General features: G+C 45.5%; 1 protein-coding gene across 1 annotated transcript in view; it reads left to right on the forward strand.

Moving 5' to 3' along the window:
- The window catches only part of fam222aa (family with sequence similarity 222 member Aa), a 48,943-nt gene extending 28,202 nt beyond the window's left edge, over positions 1-20,741 (forward strand). The window contains exons 3-4 of the mRNA XM_035166948.2: positions 113-255; positions 17,171-20,741. Of these exons, the coding sequence (XP_035022839.1) occupies positions 159-255; positions 17,171-18,648 (1,575 nt within the window). The 5' untranslated portion in view covers positions 113-158 and the 3' untranslated portion in view covers positions 18,649-20,741. The remainder of the gene's footprint in view (positions 1-112; positions 256-17,170) is intronic.
- Positions 20,742-25,836: the final 5,095 nt, after the last annotated feature.

Raw genomic sequence — 25,836 nt, forward strand, 5'->3', positions numbered from 1 at the left:
TCAGAGCCAGCTCCTGCCAGCTTACCGGACACGGCCATGGAGCTTTGACCTCAAATCATCCTGTTTAACTCACTCCTCTCTTTCCCTTTTTCTTGCTCTTTTTCTGCTACAGGTTGGCCGCAGAACTCCCCCGGCTGTAGTACTGTGCCCACCTCGCCATGCTGGCTTGTCTGCAGAGGAGGCAAAACCCTCCACCCCAGCACCCGGTGTGTGCCAGCAAGACCCTGGAGCCACCGCAAGCCCTCGGACGGAAATGTAAGTTAACAAAGTGACAGGTAGCGATGGGGGCAAAGAGTTCAGCTCGCTTTAAGTGATGAAAGGAGAGGGGGTTGTGTTTGTATGTAATCTATTGGTCATGGTGAATGATGGAAACGGGTAGTTAACTCTGACTGTGAATAAGTGAAGGAAAATAGACTTTCCGGTTTCTGTTTGTCGCTGTGTTCCCTCGCTGCTCTGAGGAATTCTAAACAGTCTCATTCGCTCTAGACTTTGGATTGCCATGTTGTTTAGCTACTCATTGAGAGGAGGCTGTTTAGCTGTGCTGATTGTGCAGTCGTGGCAACAGGGCCGAGCAGACAGTGTTTAACGTGCCTCGCTGGCCCTGGGTGACCCTGAGGGTCTGTAAACATTTACAGTGTCTGGCCCTGGCTGTGCCGGCCGCCTGTAAAGCATGACAGCTGCTCTGTTTGCTCCCTGAGCACCTCCCTCTGTCCACTCACAAAATGGTGTAAAGGGACAGAGATGAGCCAGGGTTGAAAAACTGTTACAGAGCTGACAAAACTAGTTCTGACCAGTTTGGGATTAGAGAGAGCCGCAGGAGTCAGGAGGATTTCTTTCTTATTTCATTGAAGCTTTCGAATCAACTTTTTACTTTTACATTGACGCTCTCTCCTCATTGAATCCTCATCAGTCTTTAGTGACCTTTGTTTACAGGCAGCCTACGAGCTACAAGCCGATTAAAAGGACTGGCTGATGGAGAGCAGGGGAGCACTAACCTATCAGTTTTACCTCAGCTTATAGAAGCTTACTGGGAATAGCACTGTGCTTCTTCGTCAGTGGGACATTGATGCAGGCCTATAACCAGCCCACCACAAGGCTTTGAAGAGAAGGATTGGCTCTGGGCGAAGAAATGAAACAATGCCTGCGTTCTCTCTCAGCTCCTCTCTGGCCAATTAGTTGCTTCTCAGCTCAACATCACACTCCAATTACCTCCCACAAAGCAGAGGAGAGTCAGGAACAGCAAGGTGACTGGGTGCTAGCTCAGTCCTCAGATCTGGAGTAGTTTTTTCTGGTCTGTACGGATGTTTCATACGGAGCTTATAGGTGTTTGTGAAAGAAAGAGGGAGATAAACAGAGCTCCAGGTGCATGTGGAAGAGGGGCAGCACTTCAGCTGAGTGGGTTCAACTGAGCTCACTAATGAGGATTCTGAGAGGAGCCGGAGTGAATGGGAGGACAAAGAGAAACTGTGCAAAATAGAATTAGAGAAGGTAAAGATGGAGAGGAGAGGAAAGGGAGAGAAATGGAGGGAGTCCTCAACAGTCTTAATCGATTCCCTCCTTCCAATTTCGCAGGATTAGCCCACTTCCTCTCAGGGTCCTTTTATTGAGGAGCAGCCAGTGGGAGTCAGGACTCAAATCAATAGATAAAAAGGACAGTCTCCAGTCTTCCCCTTGCCCTCCTTCTCACTGACCCTCTCTGACTGACTCCCCCTCTCCACCTGTTAAACCTTTGATTCAAAGACTACCACAGCGACTGGCTTAAGGTTCATAATGAGGATGTTTGAACATAATAGCCTCCTTTCTGTCCTTGGAAGCGGGGGAGTGTTGGATTTCTACCACTGCGCAACTCTTGGCCTCAATAAGGCAATTGTTCGCCCGGGCTCCGAAGGGGTACAGAAAGACAGACAGTGGCTCTGGCGGCAGAAGTGGTCGCCGTGCTGAGCAGGTCCCCATGATTTAGTGTCCGTGGGCCAGTTTGAGCCAACATGGAGGAGGTTTGTGGGTAAGGTGACCTGGTCTCTCAACAGGATGCTGAATACCAGAATACTCCCCTCAAAGAGACAGAGTGAGTGAGAGCACAGGGGGATTACCTGGGAGAGAGGTAGAGGCAAGCTGTGTTATTTGCATGTGCTGTCCTTTACACAACAGTGAGTGAGTGTGTGTGTGAGAGGGAGAGCGAGGAATTGGGTGGCAGAGTAGATGAGAGGGCAAGGAGGGTTTTAGAAAAAGCCCCTGCATGCAGATGCAGAGTGGCTGCACAGTTCATTGATGCGACTCCCATTAAAAATCCCTCATACCCTCAATAAAAAAGGACTTAACTGGCTCTACCATCAGCTGGAAGCGTTGAGATCGGCTCGCCAGACAATCAATTTCCCCCAAGCGCACAGAGCTTAGCGGGAGGAACGGGAGGCGGAGAGCGGGATGTTTCCATTATCACAGCCCTCTCTGTGTCTGGGCTCGAGGGGGTGGGGTGAGGGTACTGTAGAGCGGGGAGTGCAGGGCGAGAGAAAGGAGGGAGCGGCAGAGAGGGAGATGGGGAGACACAGACAAGTGGAGAAGAGAGAGAGAGAGAGAGAGGCAGAAAGGGAGACATAGAAGCTGGCTTTTCAAAAAGCCATTGACCGCCTGCCCTTAAAAATATCATATTGGATTAGCCTCACAGGGGCGGCCTTTTGATATTTTTTTCTTTGGCCGTAGAATTAAAAGGAGTGCAGAGCATTACTTGAATTATAAATCATAGGCACTTGCTTTCACTGCGCCCAAATTCTGCGCATATGTGGCTGCACTCTCCAGCGCCAGCCCCTGTCATTTTTAATTAAATCCCCCCTTATGGGTGACATTTGTAGCTTGCCTCCTCCCCTTGCCTCCGTCCTCCCCTTCACGTCTCTCTACCACTGCCCTAGATGGAGACATGAAAGGCAGAAATGGCAGCGGAGCCAGGGCCTCTCATCGTGTTGTTCCCCATAGAGAGGGCACCCATCCAGACAGATGAGAGAGAAAGGCCCTGCAGGGGTAGAGGGGTGAATGGATGCCACTGACCCTGGCCACCCTCGGCCAGCGGCGACCTCCCTCGCTACACATCACTCTCCTTGATCGCCGTCCTCCACTGTGTGCCTGAAGGTTCAGGGAGCAGGGGTGAGCGTAGCAGTCCTGCTCCTGGAGGGCAGAGGGAGGTGCGCCGGTCCTGTTATGAGTAACACTGAGATGGCTGGACAGGAGGCCCAGCAGCCCTCACCACCATCCTGCCTCCTCCCTGGTTCAGACAACTATTTCCTTTGCCATGTATCAGCTAAAGAATAACTGGACCATATTTACCCCATTGACTGTTTGATATGGATATTTCCATCTGGCTATTTTCCAACATAAGATCAGATTTCAGCAGGTTTCCATTTGTTTATTCGTGACTTAGCAGTTACATTTGTGCCAGCATGACATTCTGTAAAGATGTCATTGTCACACTGAGTGTGCATGTTTGTGTTGCATAGACCCGCTGCAGGTACCTTAGTAAACCACTGACACCTGTGATTGGAGCAGACTTTGGGCTTAACCTGGACATTCCCACATGTCTGTAACCCCAGCAGTGCGTGACTGTCAGTATTATACACACACCCACAGTAATATAGCATACTTTTGGTTGCATTTCAGTGATTTATGAAACCCTAATTGAGACAGGAACAATTTCACATCATGATTAATGCAACTGCGGTGAAATCAAACTTGGAAAACCAGTTTAGGCTCTAGTTAAATGCCTCCAGTCAGCTGGTGTGTAGTCTAGAATTTGTCCCCAGATCTGCCTTGTGGCAGAGACATGCACACATGTACACACACATATATAAGAACACCTCCAGCCGTAACCCTCTGTGACACCACCCAGGAGGCCCGAGGTGCCAATCAGCCAGGTGTAGATGAGAAGTTCCCAGAAGGCCTGATATCCCAGGTTGATACTATGTCGGCCCCAGTTCAGCCCTCTTCCTGCTTGATCGACAGAGACAACCTGGCCTTGTCACACGCAGCCTCGGGACATGACATGGAGGTTCACCTGAGGATTGTGGTTTTCCTAATAGCCCTGTGCCTCTGCAGACTGAGCTGGCAGTGCCATTAGTTGGCTTTGCTTTTAGCAGCCAGGCTTTTTTTCTTCCTAAGCTGCGGCCCCAGCGAGAGAGAATATGCTCAGATGATGACCTCTAGCCACCTCTCCTACATTGTTGTCTGAGGAGGTGTGAGACGTTACAGTGGAGTTAGCTCGCCATATCAATCTGCAGTACGATATTCCAATGACTGTTATTTGGGAAAAGAAGAGGGCGGGGGGGCGTTTTTTAGTTGAATATTTAAATGTGGCCGTGAGCTGCAGCAGCAGGAATAACAACCTTTACCCTGATTGCCTCAGTACCCTGGAGGTTGGGGCGTAAAGTGGAACTGGGGGAAAAGGAATGGAGCCAGAGCGAGGGACAGGGAATCTGCATGCACTTGACCTTTTCCCACTGATTGAACTACCTCTTTTCCGACTCCCATTTGGAATTCCACAGAGTGCCCACGGAGATTGTCATTATGCCACTGTCTGCAGCAGGGAAGCAGGGGTCACTGGGTATTTTCCATGGTGAAAGGTGATTGACAGCTATCCATGCCTCTCATACCTCCTCCTGTGTGCCTGCTTATGCAATCTCATTTTGGAGATCGCTGGGTTTGCATAGCCCCATGAGATATATGTGATTCCTGCTTTCATCACATTGCTATATTGCAAAATCCAGAGTATTAAAAGAGTTGCAGTGTATTCCAGAGAGGCAGCCATGTGTTATTGGTTGTACAATTCTTACCTCACGCAGCCTCTTCTGTCACGTTGGCGTCTCAGCACTGGCACACAGAGGATCATTTCCGGCTGGTGGCGTCCCACAGAGCCATGCCTTCCCTCTGCCCTCTGCCTTCTGCTGTGAACGCGGGGGGCGAAGCAATCTTATTGCCTTGGGTGGTGAGCTTGAGGAAGAGGGACTCTGCTTTAGTTTTGGTCACAGCGGGACTTGGGTTGAAAAACAGGTTCCTGCTTCCAAAGCCTCCGAGCTGGCATTTGGGCATCCCAGGTGCAAGCCACGGACACCCTCTGTCTTCGCCTGCCAGAGACTGGGGGTGGGATGGGGGATGTGAGCCGGGATACAGAGTGTCCGCAGTCCCTTGCTGTCCCTCAGGAAATGACACAGCCTGTGCCATCTCAGAGCTGAGCCCACCACACACTGACCAACAGAGGCATTCAGGAAGTGGTGCAAACTCCCAGCAGGGTACAAGGGGAGCTTTTGAGTGGGCACTTCAATATAAAACTCAAAATGGAAATGTATTCATGGTCCAACATTTGGACTCACAAATATAAAAGGAAGACAGGTTGTTCTATTTCTGGCCACTCCTTTCAAATCATCAAGAAATTATAGCACATATCTATTTAATTATACCTAAATATTGCATAATGCTGTTATTATGTTTTATAAGTTTACAAAAAAGTCTGGTGCCTCAGAGAATAAGACATATTTCCTTCATGGTCAAAGATACTTACAACCTTATTTACAGTTTTTTTGTTACATATATCCCATCCGCCAAAGAAGAGTCTGGAAAAAAAATCAATAAAACCAAAGAGCCCACAGCAGAAAAGTTTGGTGTTTTCGTCCAAACCAGTCGTGAACTTGAACCAAATTTGAATGTGGTTCGTGAGTCTGCTCTAATAGTACAGAGGGTTTGGCAGAGGATGCTGACCACAGCACAATGGTCAAATCACCGCTCCTGTGGGACATTTAAGTACAGTTTCTGTGGTCTTTCCTCTTCAGGCTCATTCTCATGAAGACCGTGTTCACACGCTTCGAGGGCATCGTCATTTTAGATTACAGAGATGGTTTAATTTGAGTTTTATTTGCTGGTTTTGCTGACCTCTGGCTACAATTTCCAACTCTGACATGCTCATTTAACTGGACCTCAAGACCTTTGAAAAGATTTCCAGCAACCAGTTCTTACTAACCCTAACCCCAGAGGAAACACTGCAAACCCAAGTCTCTGACTGTAAACTCCATCATGGAGCATCAAGCGTCTTATTTGTGAAGCTGTTGAAAACTTTCTGTCGCTGCCAAGCTTTGAACTTGAAAATAAAAGTGTTGCTTGATTAAGTGAGTGAGGTTTGACCCAATAAACCCAAATCCACTCTCAGAGACAGAAAAGCCACCCAATAAATGCTAACTAACTGTTTCCACACAGTCTTGTAGATATATACAATGATAGTATGTTGATTAAACGTACAATATGTAACTTGCTCTGGGAACAAAAGACCTAGTTTGATGATGTTCTGAAGCAGCGTGGGATCATGGGAGTTGTTGTTCTTACCACCATTACCAATAGCAAAGACAGCCAACGCCACTTAGTTAAAGTGGATATGAGGTAATTAAAAGGCAAACAAATTGAAACATCCTGTTACCGTCATTTGGGATTTCTGTGGGTTTGAACATTGTTGGAAACATTTTGGATAATGTAAGTACACATCAGTCAACGAAATATACAACAAAGGTTGAGTCCTTTTTCGACATTTTACCAAAGCATTGTTACATAATACATATAATGTATCTTTAGTAAAATTACAGGTTCCAACAAAAGAAGTATTTTAACATGTTGCTTCTACTAAATCCCTGCCTCCAAAACACAACTGACGTTTTAAATCTTTCAAATTTACCCATGTATCTCCTCTCCTCTCCTCTCCTCTCCTCTCCTCTCTCTTCCTCTCCTCTCCTCTCCTCTCCTCTCCTCTCCTCTCCCCTCCTCTCCTGCTCCTCTCGTTGGCATGTGTACTGCAGAGTGCCTTGTTGTCTGTGCAGTGTTAAATATTAATTGGGAATCAGTGGAGGACTTGTCTCCTAAATGATAGAACAGAAGGGCCCAGGCTTGCCTCAGGCAGCCTGCAGGCGCCTTTCTTCTTCCATTTACCTGCAGGCCTGTGCACCAGCGCTTCCTCCGGTCTGACAGGCCTGCCCAGGCGCCTCCAGCCTCTTCCTCATCTCTCCCTCCCTCTCCCTTTTTTTTCCTCGGCTCTCCGCTCTGGTTCCTTCTCTTATCTCTGTGTGCGCTCACAATCTCTACCTCTGGGGTCCTTTACTTTAAACCTGTGTGTGTGTGTGTGTGTGTGTGTGTGTGTGTGTGTGTGTGTGTGTGTGTGTGTGTGTGTGTGTGTGTGTGTGTGTGTGTGTGTGTGTGTGTGTGTGTGTGTGTGTGTGTGTGTGTGTGTGTGTGTGTGTGTGTGTGTGTGTGTGTGTGTGTGTGTGTGTGTGTGTGTGTGTGTGTGTGTGTGTGTGTGTGTGTGTGTTGTTTGTTTGTGTGTTTGTGTTGTTACCGCGTCCATTTGAGTTTATGCATGACTGTGAATGCTGCTGGCTCTCAGCTGCCCATGTAGCCCTTTATGAAATAGTGTCACAGCACAGCATCTTCTCTTAAAGACACAAAAGGGAAGGCCTGACATAAATCTTTCAGGTCAGGATTTCAGCTTGTTGTGTTTCTTTGTCTTGGCTCTGTGTCCTGTGCCGCTCTTAGAATCGCTGAATGGTTTAATCTCTGTTTTCCTCTTTGTGATCTTTCCCCATAACTAGCGTCACAGTTTGTCTTTCTCTCTTCCACGGCTCTGTCTTTGTTCCTCTCTATCAGCCTTGTCATCTGAAGAGGTGCACCGAGACAAAACAAGTCTGGCACCGGCTGCTCCTTGGTGAACTCGCTGGGCTCTAACTCGTGGATGACCCATCTGAATGGAGTAAATTAAGCTGCAGAGATTTGTTTTGGAAATAAAAACCAGTCTAGCTTGTTGTTATATTTTCCCTTGGTACGTGTTTGCAGCGGAGCACAGCTTTTCACAGGGTTCGGCGAGGGTATGCTGGGAAGTGACAGGGCTGAGTGTAAAATGGAAAAAAGGCTGGAGAAGGAGGAGGAGAGGGCAGCGGAGAGGCAGGGATATAAATGGAGGGTAGTAGGGGGTGGGGTTGACTTTGATGCCATAGGAATGAGTTCACAGGCTCATGAGCACAGGCCTAATCGCACATGACAATATCAGCTGGTGTGCCAGTCGCAACGCATAACCACCCCGCTGCTTGTGCTGACTCGGGGTATTTGCTGATAAAGCTCTGCTTTCTAGACCATGCTGTATGCACAATGAGGGTGGCCCAGGCAGGCCCGAGGGCTGGCTCATCACAGGCAGCCCACAAACCAGGGCCTCGCTCCCCTCATCTATACACCACCATGCTCTCCTCTCAAGCCCCTTAGCCAAACTTGATTATTAAACAGAGAGCAGTTTTGTGATGAATATAGTAATTTCTTTCCCCCATTTATAATCTATTATGTCGCCTATCCAGGCCGATAACTTATTAGAAATGGAAAGTGCCTTAGTGAAACTCTGAAATGAGGTTGTGGCTCTGATCGCAGTATAACATTTTTCAGATTTTTATATTTTTCTAGTGAAATTCCCTTTTTTCTAGGAGGAGGTGGGGTTGGCTCTCACGGGAGCAAACATTGAGCTGGTTCTTGTTTTTGGCCCTTTTTGTTTATGGCATGCAGTGTGCAGTGTGAGGTAAACATGTTGCCCCAGTTTCGGTGTTTGTTTGGTGATGGGGTGTCCCACAAAAGACATGGGTGCTGCTGGCCTGCATTCCTTTGTTGCTCAGATGGGACATAATCTACCCGCTGGTGTTGTTTCTGCTGGACGCTGAGATGCATCATCAGTAATTAACACGTGCACTGATTTGAATTAAAGGGAGATCCTGCGCATGTTTCGTTCAATTGTGATATTTTGCACTAAACGTAGCACAAAAGACTGTAAGATATCTACCTAAATATCTTCCTTTTTTTGCCGTTTCATAAGTGATCTTCACCAAGGTTATTGCTGATGATAATGTTTTTAATTCCCCGGGGAGGCAGTGGGTCTGCTCCGGTGGTGCCAGTGGTGTTAATGGGCGAGGAATGCAGGACGAGTGCTTTCCCACGCTGTTAGTTTTCCTCTGCCGGGCGTGTTTGAGACGAGGCTCTGGGCCGGCGAGGCTCTGCTAATGCAGCCAGAGTGCAGACAAATGGAAAGTGACACTTGTGTGTGTAGAATGGTATTTGTGGTGACGCTTTGACTACAGATAATAAAGTGTTCGCCCTGAGGTGATTTCGCCCGGCAAGCACCCCAGATGAAACTCACTTACTCAGAGAGGGAGACGGAAGAGACAGAGAGGGGGGAATGAAGAGACAGAAAGGGTTATGTAGCAAAGGAAGAGCACAAAGGGAAAAAAGGGAGAGGAGGTGAAGAGGATGAAAAAGAGAGAAAGCGGCAAAAAAAGATCAAGGAGGCATGCAGAGGGAATTCATCCATTTGTAATTTCCATGCTTTTATGGGTCAGAGGGTGCAACTGTCGTCTGAGAGGATGGTGGATGTTAGAGGTCAGAGATTTGTCCTTCTGACTCGACCTGATTTTAAGTGTGCATCCTAAAAATCCACCTGCTTTTTAAAATAAGAAAAAAAAGAAACAAAGAACGTTTTTGCAGTTTGTTTTAGATTTATAGATTTTAACATTTCATGTTTATTGATGTTGTAGGCACTGAAAGAAAAGGATGTCAGGCTCATGTGGAGGGTAAAATGTTTAAATCAGCTGTTGTTGGCAGGATCTGCAGGTGTGTGTGTTTCTGTGTGTGTGTGTGTGTGTGTGTGTGTGTGTGTGTGTGTGTGTGTGTGTGTGTGTGTGTGTGTGTGTGTGTGTGTGTGTGTGTGTGTGTGTGTGTGTGTGTTTCCGTATGTGTGTGTGTGTCTGCTAGTCCCTGTGTACAGAGGAGTCCTTCAGGATCAATCAATTCACAGTAATTTCCCCTACAGCCCATAAAAGCCAGGTCTGTCTGGAAGGGGCACGAGGTTGCCACATCGGACCAGCTAATTAATTTTCATGGCTGATTCAGTAACATCTGGCTTTGGAGATAAATTCTAACGAGAAAATGTAAACATGACAGTGTTCTGCTGGTGCAATATTTCACATTTCTTGGGAGGAAACCTTCATACTTGAAACCTAATTAGCAGCTTCTGATTGGAGCCATTGTCCAGCATGGAGTTATACACACATGTGAGGCTGTAAACACTGTGCAGAAAGTGAATCTTGTTTTTCTTCGGCTCCTTCCCAGTGTCATCCGGAGCTGTGGACCTTATCTCATACTGTATTAACACAGACGCATCTATCGCCTCATTGCAGCCTCGATCAGTGACCTCCCGCTGCAGTCTGTGCAAAGAGGACGCCAGAATTAGGCTCTCAATTTGCTATTTCTTCTATCTGCCTGTGCAGGAAATAGGGAGATTAAATCTCCGATAAGATTAGCTTTAATGAAATGAAGGATTAGATTTGGGAGTTTTGTCTAAGTTTTTCTGTTTAAATCTCTTTTAACGATTAAATCCATTTTTTGACAAGCACCATGTCTGCGTGCCTGTGGAGGATCAGCGTGCAGATTTCTTTAACCTTCTCATTATCCTCCTTGCTGTTTGTGCAACATGTTGGCAGGTTTAAAGGCCCAATAAGGGATTGCAGTATGGCACCCCCTGTTGAAAAGCCACAGCTTTTATTTACACAGTGAGTCATTTTATTAAATGTGTAATTTTCTTCTTATTGGGGTTCCTCTCATTATCTTGATTAAAAAAAAAAGGTAACCATATGCAACTGAAAAATAAAACTTGTTTAAGGTTTATTTGTGGATCTAGTTTGGTTTAAAATACATAAAAAATTGCTATCAATAAGCCAAGTGATTAATAATAAACATGAAGAATTATGAGCGACAGAGAGAAGTTGGGCGAGCAGCCCATTTTCTTTTCCTCTGCCTTAGAATATGCATTTGTTTGATGATTATGATGACACAAGCAGCCGCGAATCCAGACAGCTCTATCCTCGGAGAAATCATTGCAGTTTGATTTTTATCTTTGCAATTATAGATAGCGAAGGCCTGACAAATAATTGCCTTGATTTTTTTTTCCTCCCTCCCCGTGTTGTTGCACAGAAAATCAGCCCTGAGATGAACAGAGGGAGATGAGTGTTCCTAAAAATGGCTTTTCTGATATCAAGCAAGCAGCAGGGTTCCCTTTCCCCTCACGTGCACTTGAATTGATTAGTACTCTGGCTGAGGGCATATTCAACATGTCTGCCCCCTGCAAGGCTGCTCTACCCTGTTGATCGCTGGCTCATACATGCGCTCTCTCCTCAGGAAGCTCCTGTGGGGTAGCGAGGCTTTGATTGAGTGGCAGCCGAGTCCACGGGACGCCTCTATTATTATCATCTCTACCTTGGCAGAGGGGCGGGGGGCTACGTCCAGGGGGCCTGGCCGACAGCCCCTGCTTTGTGAGCCCGATAGTCAATTAGAGGCAGCGCACTGCCGGAGACGAGTGGGATGCAGGGTTAATTGCAGAGGACCAAACAGCTGGCTCTATCAGGGCCCATTGTGTTTGCAGCAGTTGTCACGGCAATTGAGGCCTGGCTGTAATCGCTGACTAATCAGCCCTGTGCCAGATGACACCTCCATTAGCACAAGGCAGGTATTGTTCAGGACGCGAAGCTGCCTCGGCCCCCCACCCCTCTCCACCCCGTCTCCCCGCATGCCCATCCTTTTGACGGCAGACTAACCGAGGTGGGGAGAGGACGTCATAGACAATGATCCTATCTGCTGAGAGCTAAACAATAGCCACAGGTCAAGGGTTCCTCCCGGGAACAATGCCGTCGAATCTTAAGCTGCAACGCATTTGACAGGTCAAACTGTTTCCAAGCCGAGGGATTCTGATGTGAAGGATTTGAAGACTGCCAGAGCCATGAATTATTAATCTGATTAACTTTGTTACAATGAGGGTAGGGTCGGAGTGTCCTTTAGTGGGGGAATGTGGCACAAGACGGGCTATGTCTGAAACACACTATCTCCAACTTTTAAATAGTAAAGATTAAAAGTAGACCCAGCAAACCCACATGTCCCTTTGCTCACACACATTTAACACGGACTGTCAAGCTGCTTTCAGACATGCACTGAACACTATCTAGAGGGGTTTTACATGAGAACTCAAATGTTTGAGACTTATTTCTGTCAGCCCACTTGTAGAAACTCTAATGAAGGAGCGCATTTGAGAAAACCGCTGAATATTGTTTAGAAAGAATTCACAGCGAGCAAGTGGGGATGTCGCTGGCGTTTCTGAAAGGTGACAGATGCAAAACTGAAAAAACAAAAGAATGCAGAGGATGAGAATGTTGTGCTGCAGAATTAATACGACATGTCCTGTCTCCTGCATGCTGCACCATGAACCCCTCACCTGAACCCTTCCGGAGAGATTTCCTTGTTGTTGTTAACCCATCTGACCTGGTGCATTCCATATGTAAAAGGTAAACTATGGATAATGTCCGGACCCAATTGTCCAGATATTCATGTCTGAAAACGGGGACACGTCTGTCAGAGATTGTGGGTGATGTTGGACTGAAGCTCATTATTTTCCTTCATCTTTCTTGTAATCTCAAATCCGTTTTTTTTTGTTGCCCTAACCTCAGCACAGTCTGCTCTCTTTGTTTGGCCAAAGTTTGTGTTTATTATGCGCACGTTGTTCTGAACACTTAATTGCAGTTCAACCAAACACTCCTCTCCCTTCATCTAAACAAGCACTCGTTTCCCCTGCTTGCCGGCGAACATGGTCTGAGGGGATCAAAGCGTGCGGTAAATAGGGATCCAGCCTTGCAGGAGTGAGTGAGGAAAGGCTGAGGGTCTTTTTGATGTGTCGGAGCGTTTTCTTCACTAATAAGAAGAAAACTTCTCCAACCTGCTCATAATATTAACACTCGGAACACTAATAAACGGGCATTCCAGGCAGTTCTCCCAGACTTTTTGCTCTCCTTATTCATTTAAACCTCTAATTAAAATGCAAAGCATTCTCAGGGTCTTCTGGACTCGGTGCCGTACTCTCACACAGCCTCTGACTCCCCGTCTCCCCCACCCCTCCTCCACCTCACCTCACTCCCTGCTTTCACACTCTCTCTCTCTCGTCTGCCTTGGCTTATAGTGATCAACACAATTTGACCTCTCACTTGGAAGAAGTGCACAAAATTTAATGGATTTTTTCTTTTTTTTTTACAGTCTAATCTTACCAGTTCCCTCTTTATTGCTGTTTTGTACCCAGTGGACCTCATCTTTACCAGAAACCCCCCCTTCACACACACACACACACACACACCAAGGAAATTAGTTCATCAGAATTCAAAGTGTACTGCTGGCTAATTAAAGTAGTGTTAATTGAGTGTTCAGAATTGGGCACCCCCTTCACCACTAAATGCACACAGATACACACATGCGATCACACACACACAATCACAGTGACAGCACCGGGTACACCAAGGACGTTGCGCTTGGGGAGTTTCATGCCAATCAAAAATGGAGAGAAAGGAGAGTGCCCATCCTGTGAGTGAAATGGGATTTCTAGATCATATCATGGCCTGCTGCAGCTCAGTCTGGGTCTGTGCTGCCATGTTATCCTATCCCAGCCCCGCTATCTCTGTCTGACCGCTGGAGAGTGTAACACTCCACAGATAGCCTCTCTCACTGCGTGCATCGTGCTAATGAGGGGTGGCATTTAGAGATGTGCTGCTCTGACACATGGGCATTGTGTGCCAGGCACTGGGTGATTAAGGACGAAGGTCAACCCATTAATTGCCTCCCTGCCATCTCCGCTCCCTGGCGCGTGATCTCCCAGACCGAATGCATGTGTTTGCCTGAGCTTTTATCTCATCTCTAATGCGCTTCAATCATATGCTTGGTTTGTTTACGTTCCTTTCATGTTGAAAAGTTTTCTTTTCTCACTTATTGCAAAAGCAGTGCTCGCCCAGGTTTCCCTGTTCATTTACTATAAGCTGTTTCATGTGCTTGTGAGTGCACATAGCCTCCTGCTCTCAGGAAGGGAAAAAGCATATTCTTCCATCCCCAGGGGAAATAATTAATCCTTACAAGGCTGTCGTATGTCGAAATGAAGCGAGTGTGAAGCATTTAGCCCAGGAGGCATTGCAGGCTGTCGCCCGCACAGGCACCTGTTGTTGTCCCTGCCCTACATTTCATGAGAGAGCGCTGAGCAGAGGATAACAACATGCTTCACTGATGGCAAATGAGACACACATCTGCAGATGCAGGTTTTGTGTGTGTGCGTGTGTGTGTGTGAGCGTGCGTGCGTGCGTGTGTGTGTGCGCATGCCTGCCTTATTATCTGTTTTTAGACATTGTGTTTGCATGCAGGATGCACGCTGGAGAGTGTGCACAGGTGCAGGAAACCCCCTACCTTATGAGAAGGTGAGGGCTCACACAAAGGGGGCAGTGCTGGCTGCCTCAGAGGGTGTTTATCAGCCGGCACCATCTGTATGCTGCTGCTCATAGCTATGATCTACTGCAGCCTAAACCAATAAGTCACAGAGCGTCAGCCCAAAAGAGACTCTTTCCTTTAACCTCCATGTCCTCACTTATAGACTTACTGCTCTGGAGGAGAGAGATGTGGGGACCCCTGCACATCAAACACACAGTGTGTTTGAGAGTGAAATTACGCCCCGGTCTGTGGCCATACTTACTGTAATCAACTTTGCTATAAAAATTTATACCATGGAACTTTTTAAAGAAGAAGCTGGAATCAGAAGCATCCAGATGCTCATTTGCCTCCTCCTCCTCCTCTTCTTCCTTTATGCCTGTGGGTTCTAATAACCGGAAGCTTTTGTGGAGCTGAGATGGGTTTTGTAGGCCTGAAAGGCCTCTAATCCCTGTGGCCTGTGAAGTGTGAAACCCTTTGATGCCAGGTTGGTGTGCCAAAGGCTCTGCCTATTGACAAACAAGGGCCAAGCTGGGAAAAGACGGAGGGCGAGGGCTTCCTCCTCTCTCTCAGAAGAAATGCAGGCTCAGGCATGGAAAATATGGACTCAGCCAGTGAGAAGGAATAGAATTAGCCACCCTTTAATGAATTTCCAGGCTGTTTTTATAGGTTTTTTTCCTCATGTGGCAGTAATTAGGTGGAATGATGGGCATATTGCAGCTGGAAGTGTGTAGGGGCGGCAGGGCAGAGGCCCTTGATATGCCTGAAAGCCAACTATCTCTCCTCATTTAGACCATGTGATGATCAAAGATGTTTTTTTGCCCCCATGTAAAGAAGATCAGAAAAAAATGTGCCATTCCATTTGCATGTGGACCAGCAATGTGCTTTGAAATGAGCATGTTTTTCTCTTTTGAGCAAATGAAATAAGTCTTCTGTCAGTTTTCCAGTGCGAGTCAGAACATCAAAGCGAATGGCACTGCTGTCACCAGGGAAGCAGCTTTGCCTCAGTAAGGTTGGTTAGATCTCAGATAGGCTGGCCTGGCACTCTCTGCCTAAACCATTAGGATGGCACTAGGTTCGCTTACTGTTTATAGGACTAAGACATTAAATTCAAGCTATTCATTGATTTATTTTAGAAATATAAATCCTAATTTGAGCTGAAATGTTTCTAATTTAGAAAGTATGTTGTCTGCGGAAGTAGCCAAACTTACCGGAATAGGTCTTGCACTAAATCTGGTTTCTGGGAAATTCAGTCTCTCAGTCGTTAAATTCCTAATTTATTTCTTTCATGATATGGATCTTGTAGATGTAATCAGTTGTACAGTGGGAGACCCATGGGGTTGTTGAAATGAAAACCCAGCGCCATCTGTAATGGGAGCTGAAAAATAAGAGATGTGACTTATTTTGCAATGGAAATGAAGTGAGTCCTAGTCACAGGCTGCACCCTGCAGACTCCTTGTGTCGCCAGGACATTTGCTGACGGCACAGTTATGGCAGTACATTTTTGTGTATTTTGTCAGCTTTTGCATAAAAATGACATTTTTGAAGGGGTTGCAAGTCATTTGTGGCAGCTGATATATTGCTTGTAAATTGAGTTCTTTTTCCAGCCCCCCCACCCTTTTTGTTGCACTGAGCTAAGTAGCCATGAAATTGCCTGAATAATGTTGTTTAAATCCAATCTCACCGCAGCCCCTCACCTCTATGCCCAGCCCCCAAACAATGACACATGGTGGGGTTTTTAGAAATTGCCATTTTCCTGTTTGCCACCTCAATTCACAATGGTGAAGCCCTGGTTCATTGCGCGAAGGCTATAGCTAGTCTCAGTTGCCACGTGTGCACTGCTGAATTGAATTGGGTTGGTTTCATTAGGCAAACAGTAAAACAGCGCATTTATATGTATGTTAATAGCGTGCACCTGCCTTTTGTCTGTTCCATCATGTATAGATTTGTTCATAAGAACAAAAACACAACATAAGCTTGTCTTAAATTTTATTTGAACATGTTTCTGTCCTGTTTAATGTCATCGACAAACCGTTTTTTGGTGTTATCCTTGCAGGTTTGCAAATTGCAGCACATTTTTGACTTGGCTCTGTTCTGATATAGTTCACCTTAACCAGGCTAGTAATTCCCTGTAGATGTTTAATCGTTTTTTTTTTTGTGAGGGTCTCTCTTCACGTTCTCCTAGATTGAATAAATGTGGAAATTCTGTGGCCAAGGGTAAGACCCAGTAAGTGATACCACTTATAAATCTCAACTGTGCCACTGCAATTAAACAGGCTTTTATCCCCTCCCCTTCATCCCTCCTTGCCTGGTATCCAAGGCTAACCCAATTCAATGCTAAAGAGAGTCTGAATTAATTTCACAATGCACTGATTTAACAGCGCCTAAGGTACCAGGCTTTGACAGAATGAGTTTTTAAAAAGATCCATTTGTCTAGGGATGAACTTCCACAGGAGGGTGTGAAAATGAGATGGAGAGAAATCTCACATGGAGGAGGGGAGTGATGGAACAGAAATGAATGTCAGTCCTGACTTACACTTTGCAAACTCTTGCTTTGGTCGTTCTGCAGCGTGTCAGCTGTTTACATCTGGTTTTATTCACCTGCTCTTGTAGAAACACTGACATTTTTCAGTGGGTTTTATATGAAGTCACTGGGATGTTGCCAGGTTTTAACTGCTGCAGCGAAGTCAGGATTATTGCAATTGATTGATTGATCTGACTCTGTGGCTGCCATTGCTGCCAGCTCCTTAGATGTTTCTGGTAATTAAACTCCTGGTCTGCTGTTCTCTTCTTTTAGACATCTTACTCATCCATTTCACTCATGCTTTTCTCTCTGTTTGTCTCGTAGGTGAGCTTTTGGTACCCGCGCATTCCCCCCGCTACCCCACTGCGGCAGAACTTGATGCCTTCGCTCAGAGGACGGCCAACAACCCTCTGGCCATCAAGATCTTCCCCACCAACATCAGGGTTCCCCAGCACAAGCACCTTAACCGGACTGTGAATGGATATGACACCACAGGGCAACGCTACACCCCCTACCCAAATATCCACACAGGGGGCTACAATGGCCTGCTCGCCATCGACAGGGCCTCCTCCCCATCCTCATCAACTTCCACCTTTGTCCCTTCAAAAGGCGTTCTCAAGAACTCTGAAGGCAGACGGACTAAACTCTCTCCAGCCCACATAGCTATTGCTCCATACCCACCCCCTAATAATAGCACTTTAGCCAGTGGCCACGGCCAAATGGTATACCACACTGGGCCCTCGAAGCCTCCAGAAGGACCTGGACTGTCGGTACCCCCAAATGTCACTGTAGCTGGCTCAGTGATTCCAGTAACAGGGGGCCGAGGCCTGGCCCTGCCCACACAGTCCAACCTCCCCTCCATCCAGAGCATCATTTACCAGATCAACCAGCATTGCCAGGCCCAGGCTCTGCAGCAGGTGTGTCAAGGGGCTGGCGCTGGATCATCAAACTCCAGCCCCTCCAAGCAGGGAACAAACATCATGGGGGTCTCTTCTAGCTCCTCAAGTGGAGGCTATGTGGTCGGAATGGGTCCCCAGGCTAACATGGTGTACACAGGGACAGGACTGCCGGGTCAAAATGCTGAGGCAATGAAGACTGGTGTGTACGCAGAAGGTATGGACTACATCCTTTGGCAGAAACAGCAACAACAACATCATCAACAACAACAGCAGCAGCATCAGCAGCAACAACAGGCTGTGCTCCGCATGTACAGCGGAGGAAGTGGAGGAGGGGGCGCCATCAGCAAGTCGCCCGAAACTTGTGTTCCAGGGGGAGGGATTATGGCCGGCCAAGTGTCCTCCTCTTCCTCCAGACCTTATCACATGACAGCCAGTGCCAGCGGAGGAGGCGGCCTGGACAAAGTCAACTCTTCCCCTTTGAACTGCGTGGGTATGCATGGAAATTTCTCAGTGGGTCAATACTTTGCCCCGCCATGGAACAGTGTGCTGGTGACACCTGACAGTGACTGCTACAACCCCCAGGAGCTTTTGGGCACCTCTACAGGAGGACCTGCCACAGGGCACAGAGAGATGGGCTACCCCCACCACCATCACCACTACCACCACCATCACAACCACCCGGCTGTGGACAGCGGGGGAGGCATGTGCTGCAGCCTGCCCAGTAAGAGCATGTGCAACTCATCTGTGCTAAGCAGCAGCTTGCAGTCTCTGGAGTACCTGATCAACGATATCCACCCACCCTGCATCAAGGAGCAGATGCTCGGCAAAGGCTACGAGACTGTGTCTGTGCCGCGTCTGTTGGACCACCAGCATGCACACATCCGCCTCCCTGTTTACAGATAGAGGAGGAAGAAGGAGACGAGAGGAGACGAATCAAGAGTTGTGAATTTGTGAAGAAATCAAAGTAAACAAAAAAAACAAGATGTTTTTTTGGGGGGGTACGGAGTTATTACGAGTGACTCGGCTTTAACTAGCGTGGGAGCTTAGACCAGAGCAGTTGTGCTGTGTGACCCTATGGTTTGGTGGTTTCAAGGCAGGCAGTGGGAATCCCAAATATGAGAGGTGATAGTGATTGCCAGTGGGAGAGAAAAGGGATTTCAAGATTCTCCAGATGTTCCATTGTGTGGTTTGCCAATAGGAATTTTGGATTGATTTTTTTTTTTTCTTGTTTTTTGTGTTTTTTTAATTATTATTTGGTTGTTTAACTTGCCTGAACATTTTTGACAAGAATCATAGCTTGACATGAAGTGCATACGCCACTTGTACCCCCCTTCCAAATACTAAGGATGAAGCTACTGTGTAGGTTGTCACTGAAATGGTCTTAAAAGGGCCAACGTTTAGGGCTGCTCTCAAAATCCAAAACTCTGTAACAGTGCTCACACACACACACACACACACACACACACACACACACACACACACACACACACACACACACACACGCATACATTTACCTATACGCAAGAAGAATAAGATTATAGGCAGTACTCGGGTGTTGTGTACAAGGATCATAAGGTTGAATTAGTACAATATTAGTTATTATTGCTGTTATAATTGATACATAAATTGCACTGCTTGAATCTTGTTAACTTTGAAGTTTGGAATTGGGTAGTTTGGATATGATATATTTAAGAAACTTGAAAAACTTGAACCTATTTTTGTTGTTTTATATATTTGTAGGTTTATTATATGCATTGGCTGCTATGGGGGAAAGTGTCTCTAATGCTTTTATTTTTTCTTTTGTTTTCCACTTTTGTTTTATGATTGAATAATTCCTCTTTGAGCTGATGTGCAGGTTCTTATGTCCTGGTGTGAGACATAGTCGCTGCATTAGTTCTGTAAGAACCTGGTTGGAGAGCTCTTCTGTTTTATCCTAACCAACACTGGAATCTACAATAAATCTTGAAATACTTATTTAAATGGAAAATGTCACAAAAACCTACAAAAAAAGAAATGTTACAATGAAGAATGTGATCGGGGGGTTATCGACATAACCTTATGTGTATGTTAATGCGTGTATGTGGCTGAGTGCATGCGCGTGTGTTCATTTTAGTTTGTGTTCTTCAAAATCCTCAGACTTTCTTTATTTTTATCAGGTCATTACAAATTTTTTTACCACCATGACTGAGACAAAAGGATTCAGCAGTCCCATGAACATCATATCTGAGTAATGTACAGGAGATCTTTTGTAAATCTCACTCCCTTTTTATTGGAGGCTTTTGAAATTCACTGGAGGAAGTAGAAAATCAAGTTCTCACCTGACTCCTTTATAACTGTAGTACTGTAGGCCCTTCCTCCGTCAGGGGTTATCATAATGGCAGAGAGAGGCAGACACACATGTAAAATCCTACTCTTCTTCTACCCTCAATCTTGCAAAGGAGAACAAAATGAAAACAATCATGCCCTACCCTCTGGTGTCAGACGAAATGAGACGATGCCCACTTGCTCCTCCCTGTCCATTTCAGCCCCATGGTAGGGATGCATTTAGCCTGGGCCAGTCTTAACTTGATGATTCAGAGCAGTGAAATATTTATAATGACTGTGAGATTCCCTTGAATGTACTGCACTTAAATTACTGCGATGTTTCATTGCCTTGTGGGACTCAAGTGAAAGAGAAAAATTGGATCAGTGCAGCAGTCCTCTGGTCTTAAATTAGCATTTCTTTTGTCAGTCAAATTTCTATGGTAAATTGAATTTATTAACTGGAGAGAGAGAGAGAGAGAGCGAGAGAGACGCCGCTTTGTTGTTGGGAAACACTGGCATCAGTCTAGATTTATGAAGTGCAATTATTATGACTGTATTAACATTTTTTCTCTGAGCTTACACCAAAAAAATGTAAACTACAGTTGTCAATACATTCCCAATGTACCACATCCCTAATCCCTATTCTTTTTATTTTTGTTTTGAGGTGTAAAATAAATTTCTTTAAGAATATATTCAGAAGGCCACATCTTGGCTTTGAAGTCTGTCATTATTTTTTTGACCTATGTCCTCTAGAAGAAAGTGGGAAATTGGGCCCCTTGTTTCAGTAACTCCAGACTGGAGCGTGATGTGTGACGTAGGTTCTGTTTTATATAGCCCCGATAAAAGTTTTTTTAATTGATCATATTTTAATGTTTACACTTTGGCCACCCAAAGATAAAGGGCAAACAGAAAACAGAAGATTTTAAATGATTCATCAACATTGAAGATTCTTTTTAAGGAGACGGATAATTTAATATTTCTCTTCCCCCTGAAGACAACCCTCACCTAGTCTTAACTATGAGCCTTACATTTTCTGGGCTACTGGTATTTCTAGACAAGCCACTGTCTTTGAAGGCTGACAAAGATTGCAGTCTAAAGAAAACCAAGCCCCTTGGCTTAAATTTGCACAGTAAGCCTCCTTAACATTCCACTGAAATTTCTCATGTTGTTTCAACAGCTTAATACCCCAGCCACAGTCTGATTCCAGCATATTTTCTGTCTTGTAGAAATATTTTGACAGATTTACAGATACATCCCATCCCTAAATCCCCACCGCTTGGCTTCTGCATCCGAGCATTAAACCCTGTCACATGATGTTGAAGTGAAGAAGAGACACTTGAGGCGGTGGAGTTTCTGGTGTCTGGCCTTTCCCACCGGTGGACGTCTGAGGCACCAGGCCTCGCTGCTAATGGGACTATTGGGTGACGCCTGCTGCTGGACACAGCCAGTAGTGAGTAATCATTCACTCTAAGGGTTGAAATCAAACCCTTTTTAAATAGCAAGGGATTTCCTATTCGACACAGAGAGGAATCTGGCCCCTTTGAGCAAAGTTCAACTGAATAAAACATTCAAAAAGGTGATACTAAATAAAGAAAATAATGTTACTTTTTAAAGAAAAATGTCAGTTTCAAAGCAGTTTTTAAAAATACAAGGTGGTGTCTGGATATTTTTGACATCTTGGCGTTGTTGCCACAGTTTCTACTGTACTGGCTCCAAACTGTCTGCCCCCCCTGGTCCTTAACACACATTAATTGAGCTCCTATTGATGGGATGCATCTTAGCCCCTGTATCTCTGCTCCATTCCACTATTCCCGTTTTGGACAATGGACGCTTAGCCCATATTAGGATAATAGAATTAAATTTCAAATAGATTTGTGCCTGAGCTGATCCGTGCGTGGCTCACTCAGCTGCAGAGGCAGAGTGGCATATGGCATGTCATTATCTAAGCCCACCCTCCCCCTGTCCGGGGCCAACAGGGTTCAGCAGTGCTTAAACAAACTGAAGGTTAGGACGGGCTGGCGTTGAAGGGGAGGACAGCAGGGTTTGTAGGCGGCGGTGGTGGAGGGGTGGCGAAGTGGGGGTTGCAAAATCACAGCCTCCGCAGCATCTCGGAGGGCCTCAGCACCACACCATGGCGCCCGGGCTCAGAGGCCTGCTTTAAAAGCTGGGCTGTGTTTGATCGAGGGGATTTGTTTTCTGTTGGATTATACATGGTTGCTCCCTGCCTGGCTGAGGGGCCCTGTGCAATGTGACAGATCTCAGCGAAGAAGAGGAAAAAAAAAAGCGCGAGAAAGATACAGGGAGGGATTTTGGGGTCAGAGAAGCCTCGAAGCATCAGTAATCAGGATAATTGCCATGTTCCTGGTGGTGGTTTTAGCCTCCCCTCTTTGGCTCTGCAGCCGCACATTCAGATTCAAGCTCTGAAAAAAATCACCTTCTCACTCAAAGACGTATTGTGCCTCCATTTATGAAAATCTCAGCCAGTAAGATCCTCATTTGTAATTACGTTTTTAATGCTTGGGAAAATATTTGAAGCTGTGTTGCCCATGAAAATGATAAATTACGCCATTCAAACCCGATGTGAATGAGGACGCTCAGATCTATCACTCTGTGGTCTCTGTGTGGCTACAGACTATTGACTGTTAACGTGCTTTCAAGGGCAATGAGACACTCACAAGGACGGCCCGAGGGAAAAGTGGAGGGGGAGCTGACTTGGGCTGTTTGTAAAAATCCCGTAGTAAATCCCAATAAGTCAATGAAGACCTTAACCCAGTGCAAAGGTCTGGTTGTATATTATGCACCTTAAAATACTTCTGAGGGGGAAGGAGAGACGGACGGACCTGTTCAAAGCAGGGTCGGCTCTTTCACTCTCAAAACAGAGGGGACGTGAGGGGAGGGAGGGTGAGAGAAAATAAAGGCAGCTGCTCGCTCTGTGGAGTCTTGGCGCTGCTTTAACCTACAGATGACAGAGGGGGGTGGGGGGGGCAGCGGCGTGGGGGTGGACATCCCCTCCACGCTGCTTTGGTCATCTTCCACCATGTCCCCTGGCTGCCCTTGGACCCTTGGGGCCCTCGTCTCAGACTTCTTCCCAGCATCCCTCCTTAGCGTCAAAGAGAAGAAAAAAAAACTCAAGGGGCCAGTCCTCTCCATTGGGCTCCTACCTAGCAAGAAAATACTTTAATCAATAATTCACGTGGTCATGAGGACGCTTGTATAGTTAACCCGTGAGCCCTATAGCTGTGTTGCACAATATCATTGCAAGATTCGCTGTGTTTTGCCACAGTTAGAGCACATCGCCAGCTCGTGAGTGCTACTGAATAAAACCGAATGGGTTCATTGTCGACATCACACAATTTAACTGTGTCGTAATTAAAACAACATTAATTTAACGCAACACAAGGTAAACAATCAGCACAGACACAATAAATCAGGATCTTTTTTTTCCAAAGGCACAGCCCCGGAGCTCTTTTCCTAACAGGCGATGCAGCAGGTCGGAATTCCTCGAGCTTACAGCGTTTTATTTCCTCGCCATCGAAACCATGTATGTTCAGCTGAAAAAGCTTATGGCCTCCAAATATTCATCTAGTTTACGTGGTGGGTATATCGCTGTATCCAATCTAAACACAAAAGTCTGGGGATTTTGCTTTTTTTCTTCTTCCTGTTTCCTTTCACTGTTTGTGTGGCTCTCAGAATGTTGCTGTGGACAAACAGGCCTGGGTTTTTCTTTCCCCGAATGATCTCAAATGCACCGACGCTGCCAAAGTCTGAGGGTGCTGCAACCTTGAGAAAATAATATATATGGAAATGGGAAATCTATAAAGCATCTCTCTTATTGTTCTCCCTGCAGTGTTGTATTTATGTTCAAAAAAGATTTTGTCTCCTCAGGATGAAAAAATGTAAAAGATTCCTTGCTTTTTTTTTTTTAAAGAAAAAAAACGAGATTATATGAGTCTTAGATTTCGAAATAAGAAGTCTGAATATTAAAAAAAAAAAAAGAAGCTGTAAAATCCTTTAGTCGTGGGGTTTTCAACTTTGAATGTGCCTACAGCCAAGCATCCCAGTGATTGCTTATACCTTCTACTCCCTCTCCACTTCTGCAATCTCCCCACAACCATCATCTTCAATTTGCTGAAACTGCCACTGTCCCTCCTCCATCCCGACGACCACAGTAGATATTTTGTCTGTTCCTCCTTTTTGTCAATCTCAGGACTGAAATTTCTTTATTTTAATGTAGATGGTTGGTTTTCATTTGACCTCTCCTCTCTTATGTATTATTGTTTGAAATAAGTAAATAAAGCAGATGACTTCTACACCTGTCCTGGTGCTATATACTCGTCCATAGTTTACTTGTTTGTTTTCTTTCTTTCTTTCTTTCTTTCTTTCTTTCTTTCTTTCTTTCTTTCTTTCTTTCTTTCTAATAACTCATCCAAGCCTGTCCTGGTGCTATACTTCTCCCTGGTTTGTATTCTTTCTTTCTTTCTCTCTCTTTCTGTCTTTCAGTCTTCCTCGCTGCACTCACCTTCTTAGACATTTTTTAAGACCTCACTGTAATGATGGTAAGCATATTAGACTCAGGATTCACTTTGCACATCACCACCATATGCTGGCCCTCTTCAATCCTGTTGTTCACTTGACCTTTTTCACCTTGTGCAGCGGTACATAGTGGCATCACTGTAAGACCTCACAGAACACACAGTGTTTTTGTGTCATCACTGGGAAAAACAACCTCACCTTGGATAAGCAAACGCTCGAGAGAGAAAGAAAATATAAGATGGGAATGATTGACATTTTTTCTGGGATGAGGATTTGCTCTTAAGCGCAGAGGCAAAGGCGAGCTAAGACTCTTTACACACAATTTACCAAAGTGGCCCAGACAAGGTGTCCTCCTGTGAAGCATTGATAATTCAGCCACACAATAACAGGGAACATCAGTCGTTTTTCTGAACCTTGTTTGTTACAAATCATCACGCAGACACTGATCTTTATCACTTACAGCAGATCACACTCCTTTTGCTCCAAAAGCCTCCAAAAACACCAGAAGAGAAAAGATATGAATGCTTTAGTTTCCTCCTTCAAGGAAGTTATTGTTATCGTCTGCATTTGTTTATCATTTGTTTGTTTGTTTGCTTGTATGTTATTAGGGTAACGTGAAAACTATTCAACCTATTTCTATGAAATATTCTGAGGAGGGGTGGCGCATGACCCAAGGAAGAACTCATTGAATTTTGGTGTTGATTCGGGAATTTATTTCACTTTCTTTAACAAGGTATGTTTTTCAACATTTTCTTGGACTTCAATCAATCAATCAATCAATCAAATTTGTACAGCCCATATTCACAAATCACAATTTGTCTCATAGGGCTTAACAAGGTGCGACCTTCTCTGTCCTTAACCCTCAACAAGAGTAAGGAAAATCTTCAAAAAACAAAAAACCCTATTAACAGGGAAAAAAACGTAGAAACCTCAGAGAGAGCCACATGTGAGGGATCCCTCTCCCAGGACGGGCAGAAGTGCAATAGATTCAGCGTGTAACTTAGAACATCAGCAAAAGCATTGATTAGAAGAAACAGTTTGTAACATAATGGAAAAGTGTGTCAATGTTTAAAGTATTTATACATAAGGAAATGTCTGATAGAGATGAAGGGAGCAGCAATGGCAAATGAATTGAGGAGTTATTGTCAGTAATGGTAGAGTATGTGAGGAGGCGTATTGTATGTCAAGCAGTCTTAGTCTTAGTCAACGATCAGCTGCCACCACCATCAGAAGCCACCATGATCCACGCTCCAC

The sequence above is a fragment of the Hippoglossus stenolepis genome, chromosome 9 (assembly GCF_022539355.2).
Source record: "Hippoglossus stenolepis isolate QCI-W04-F060 chromosome 9, HSTE1.2, whole genome shotgun sequence".
Classification (NCBI taxonomy): domain Eukaryota; kingdom Metazoa; phylum Chordata; class Actinopteri; order Pleuronectiformes; family Pleuronectidae; genus Hippoglossus; species Hippoglossus stenolepis.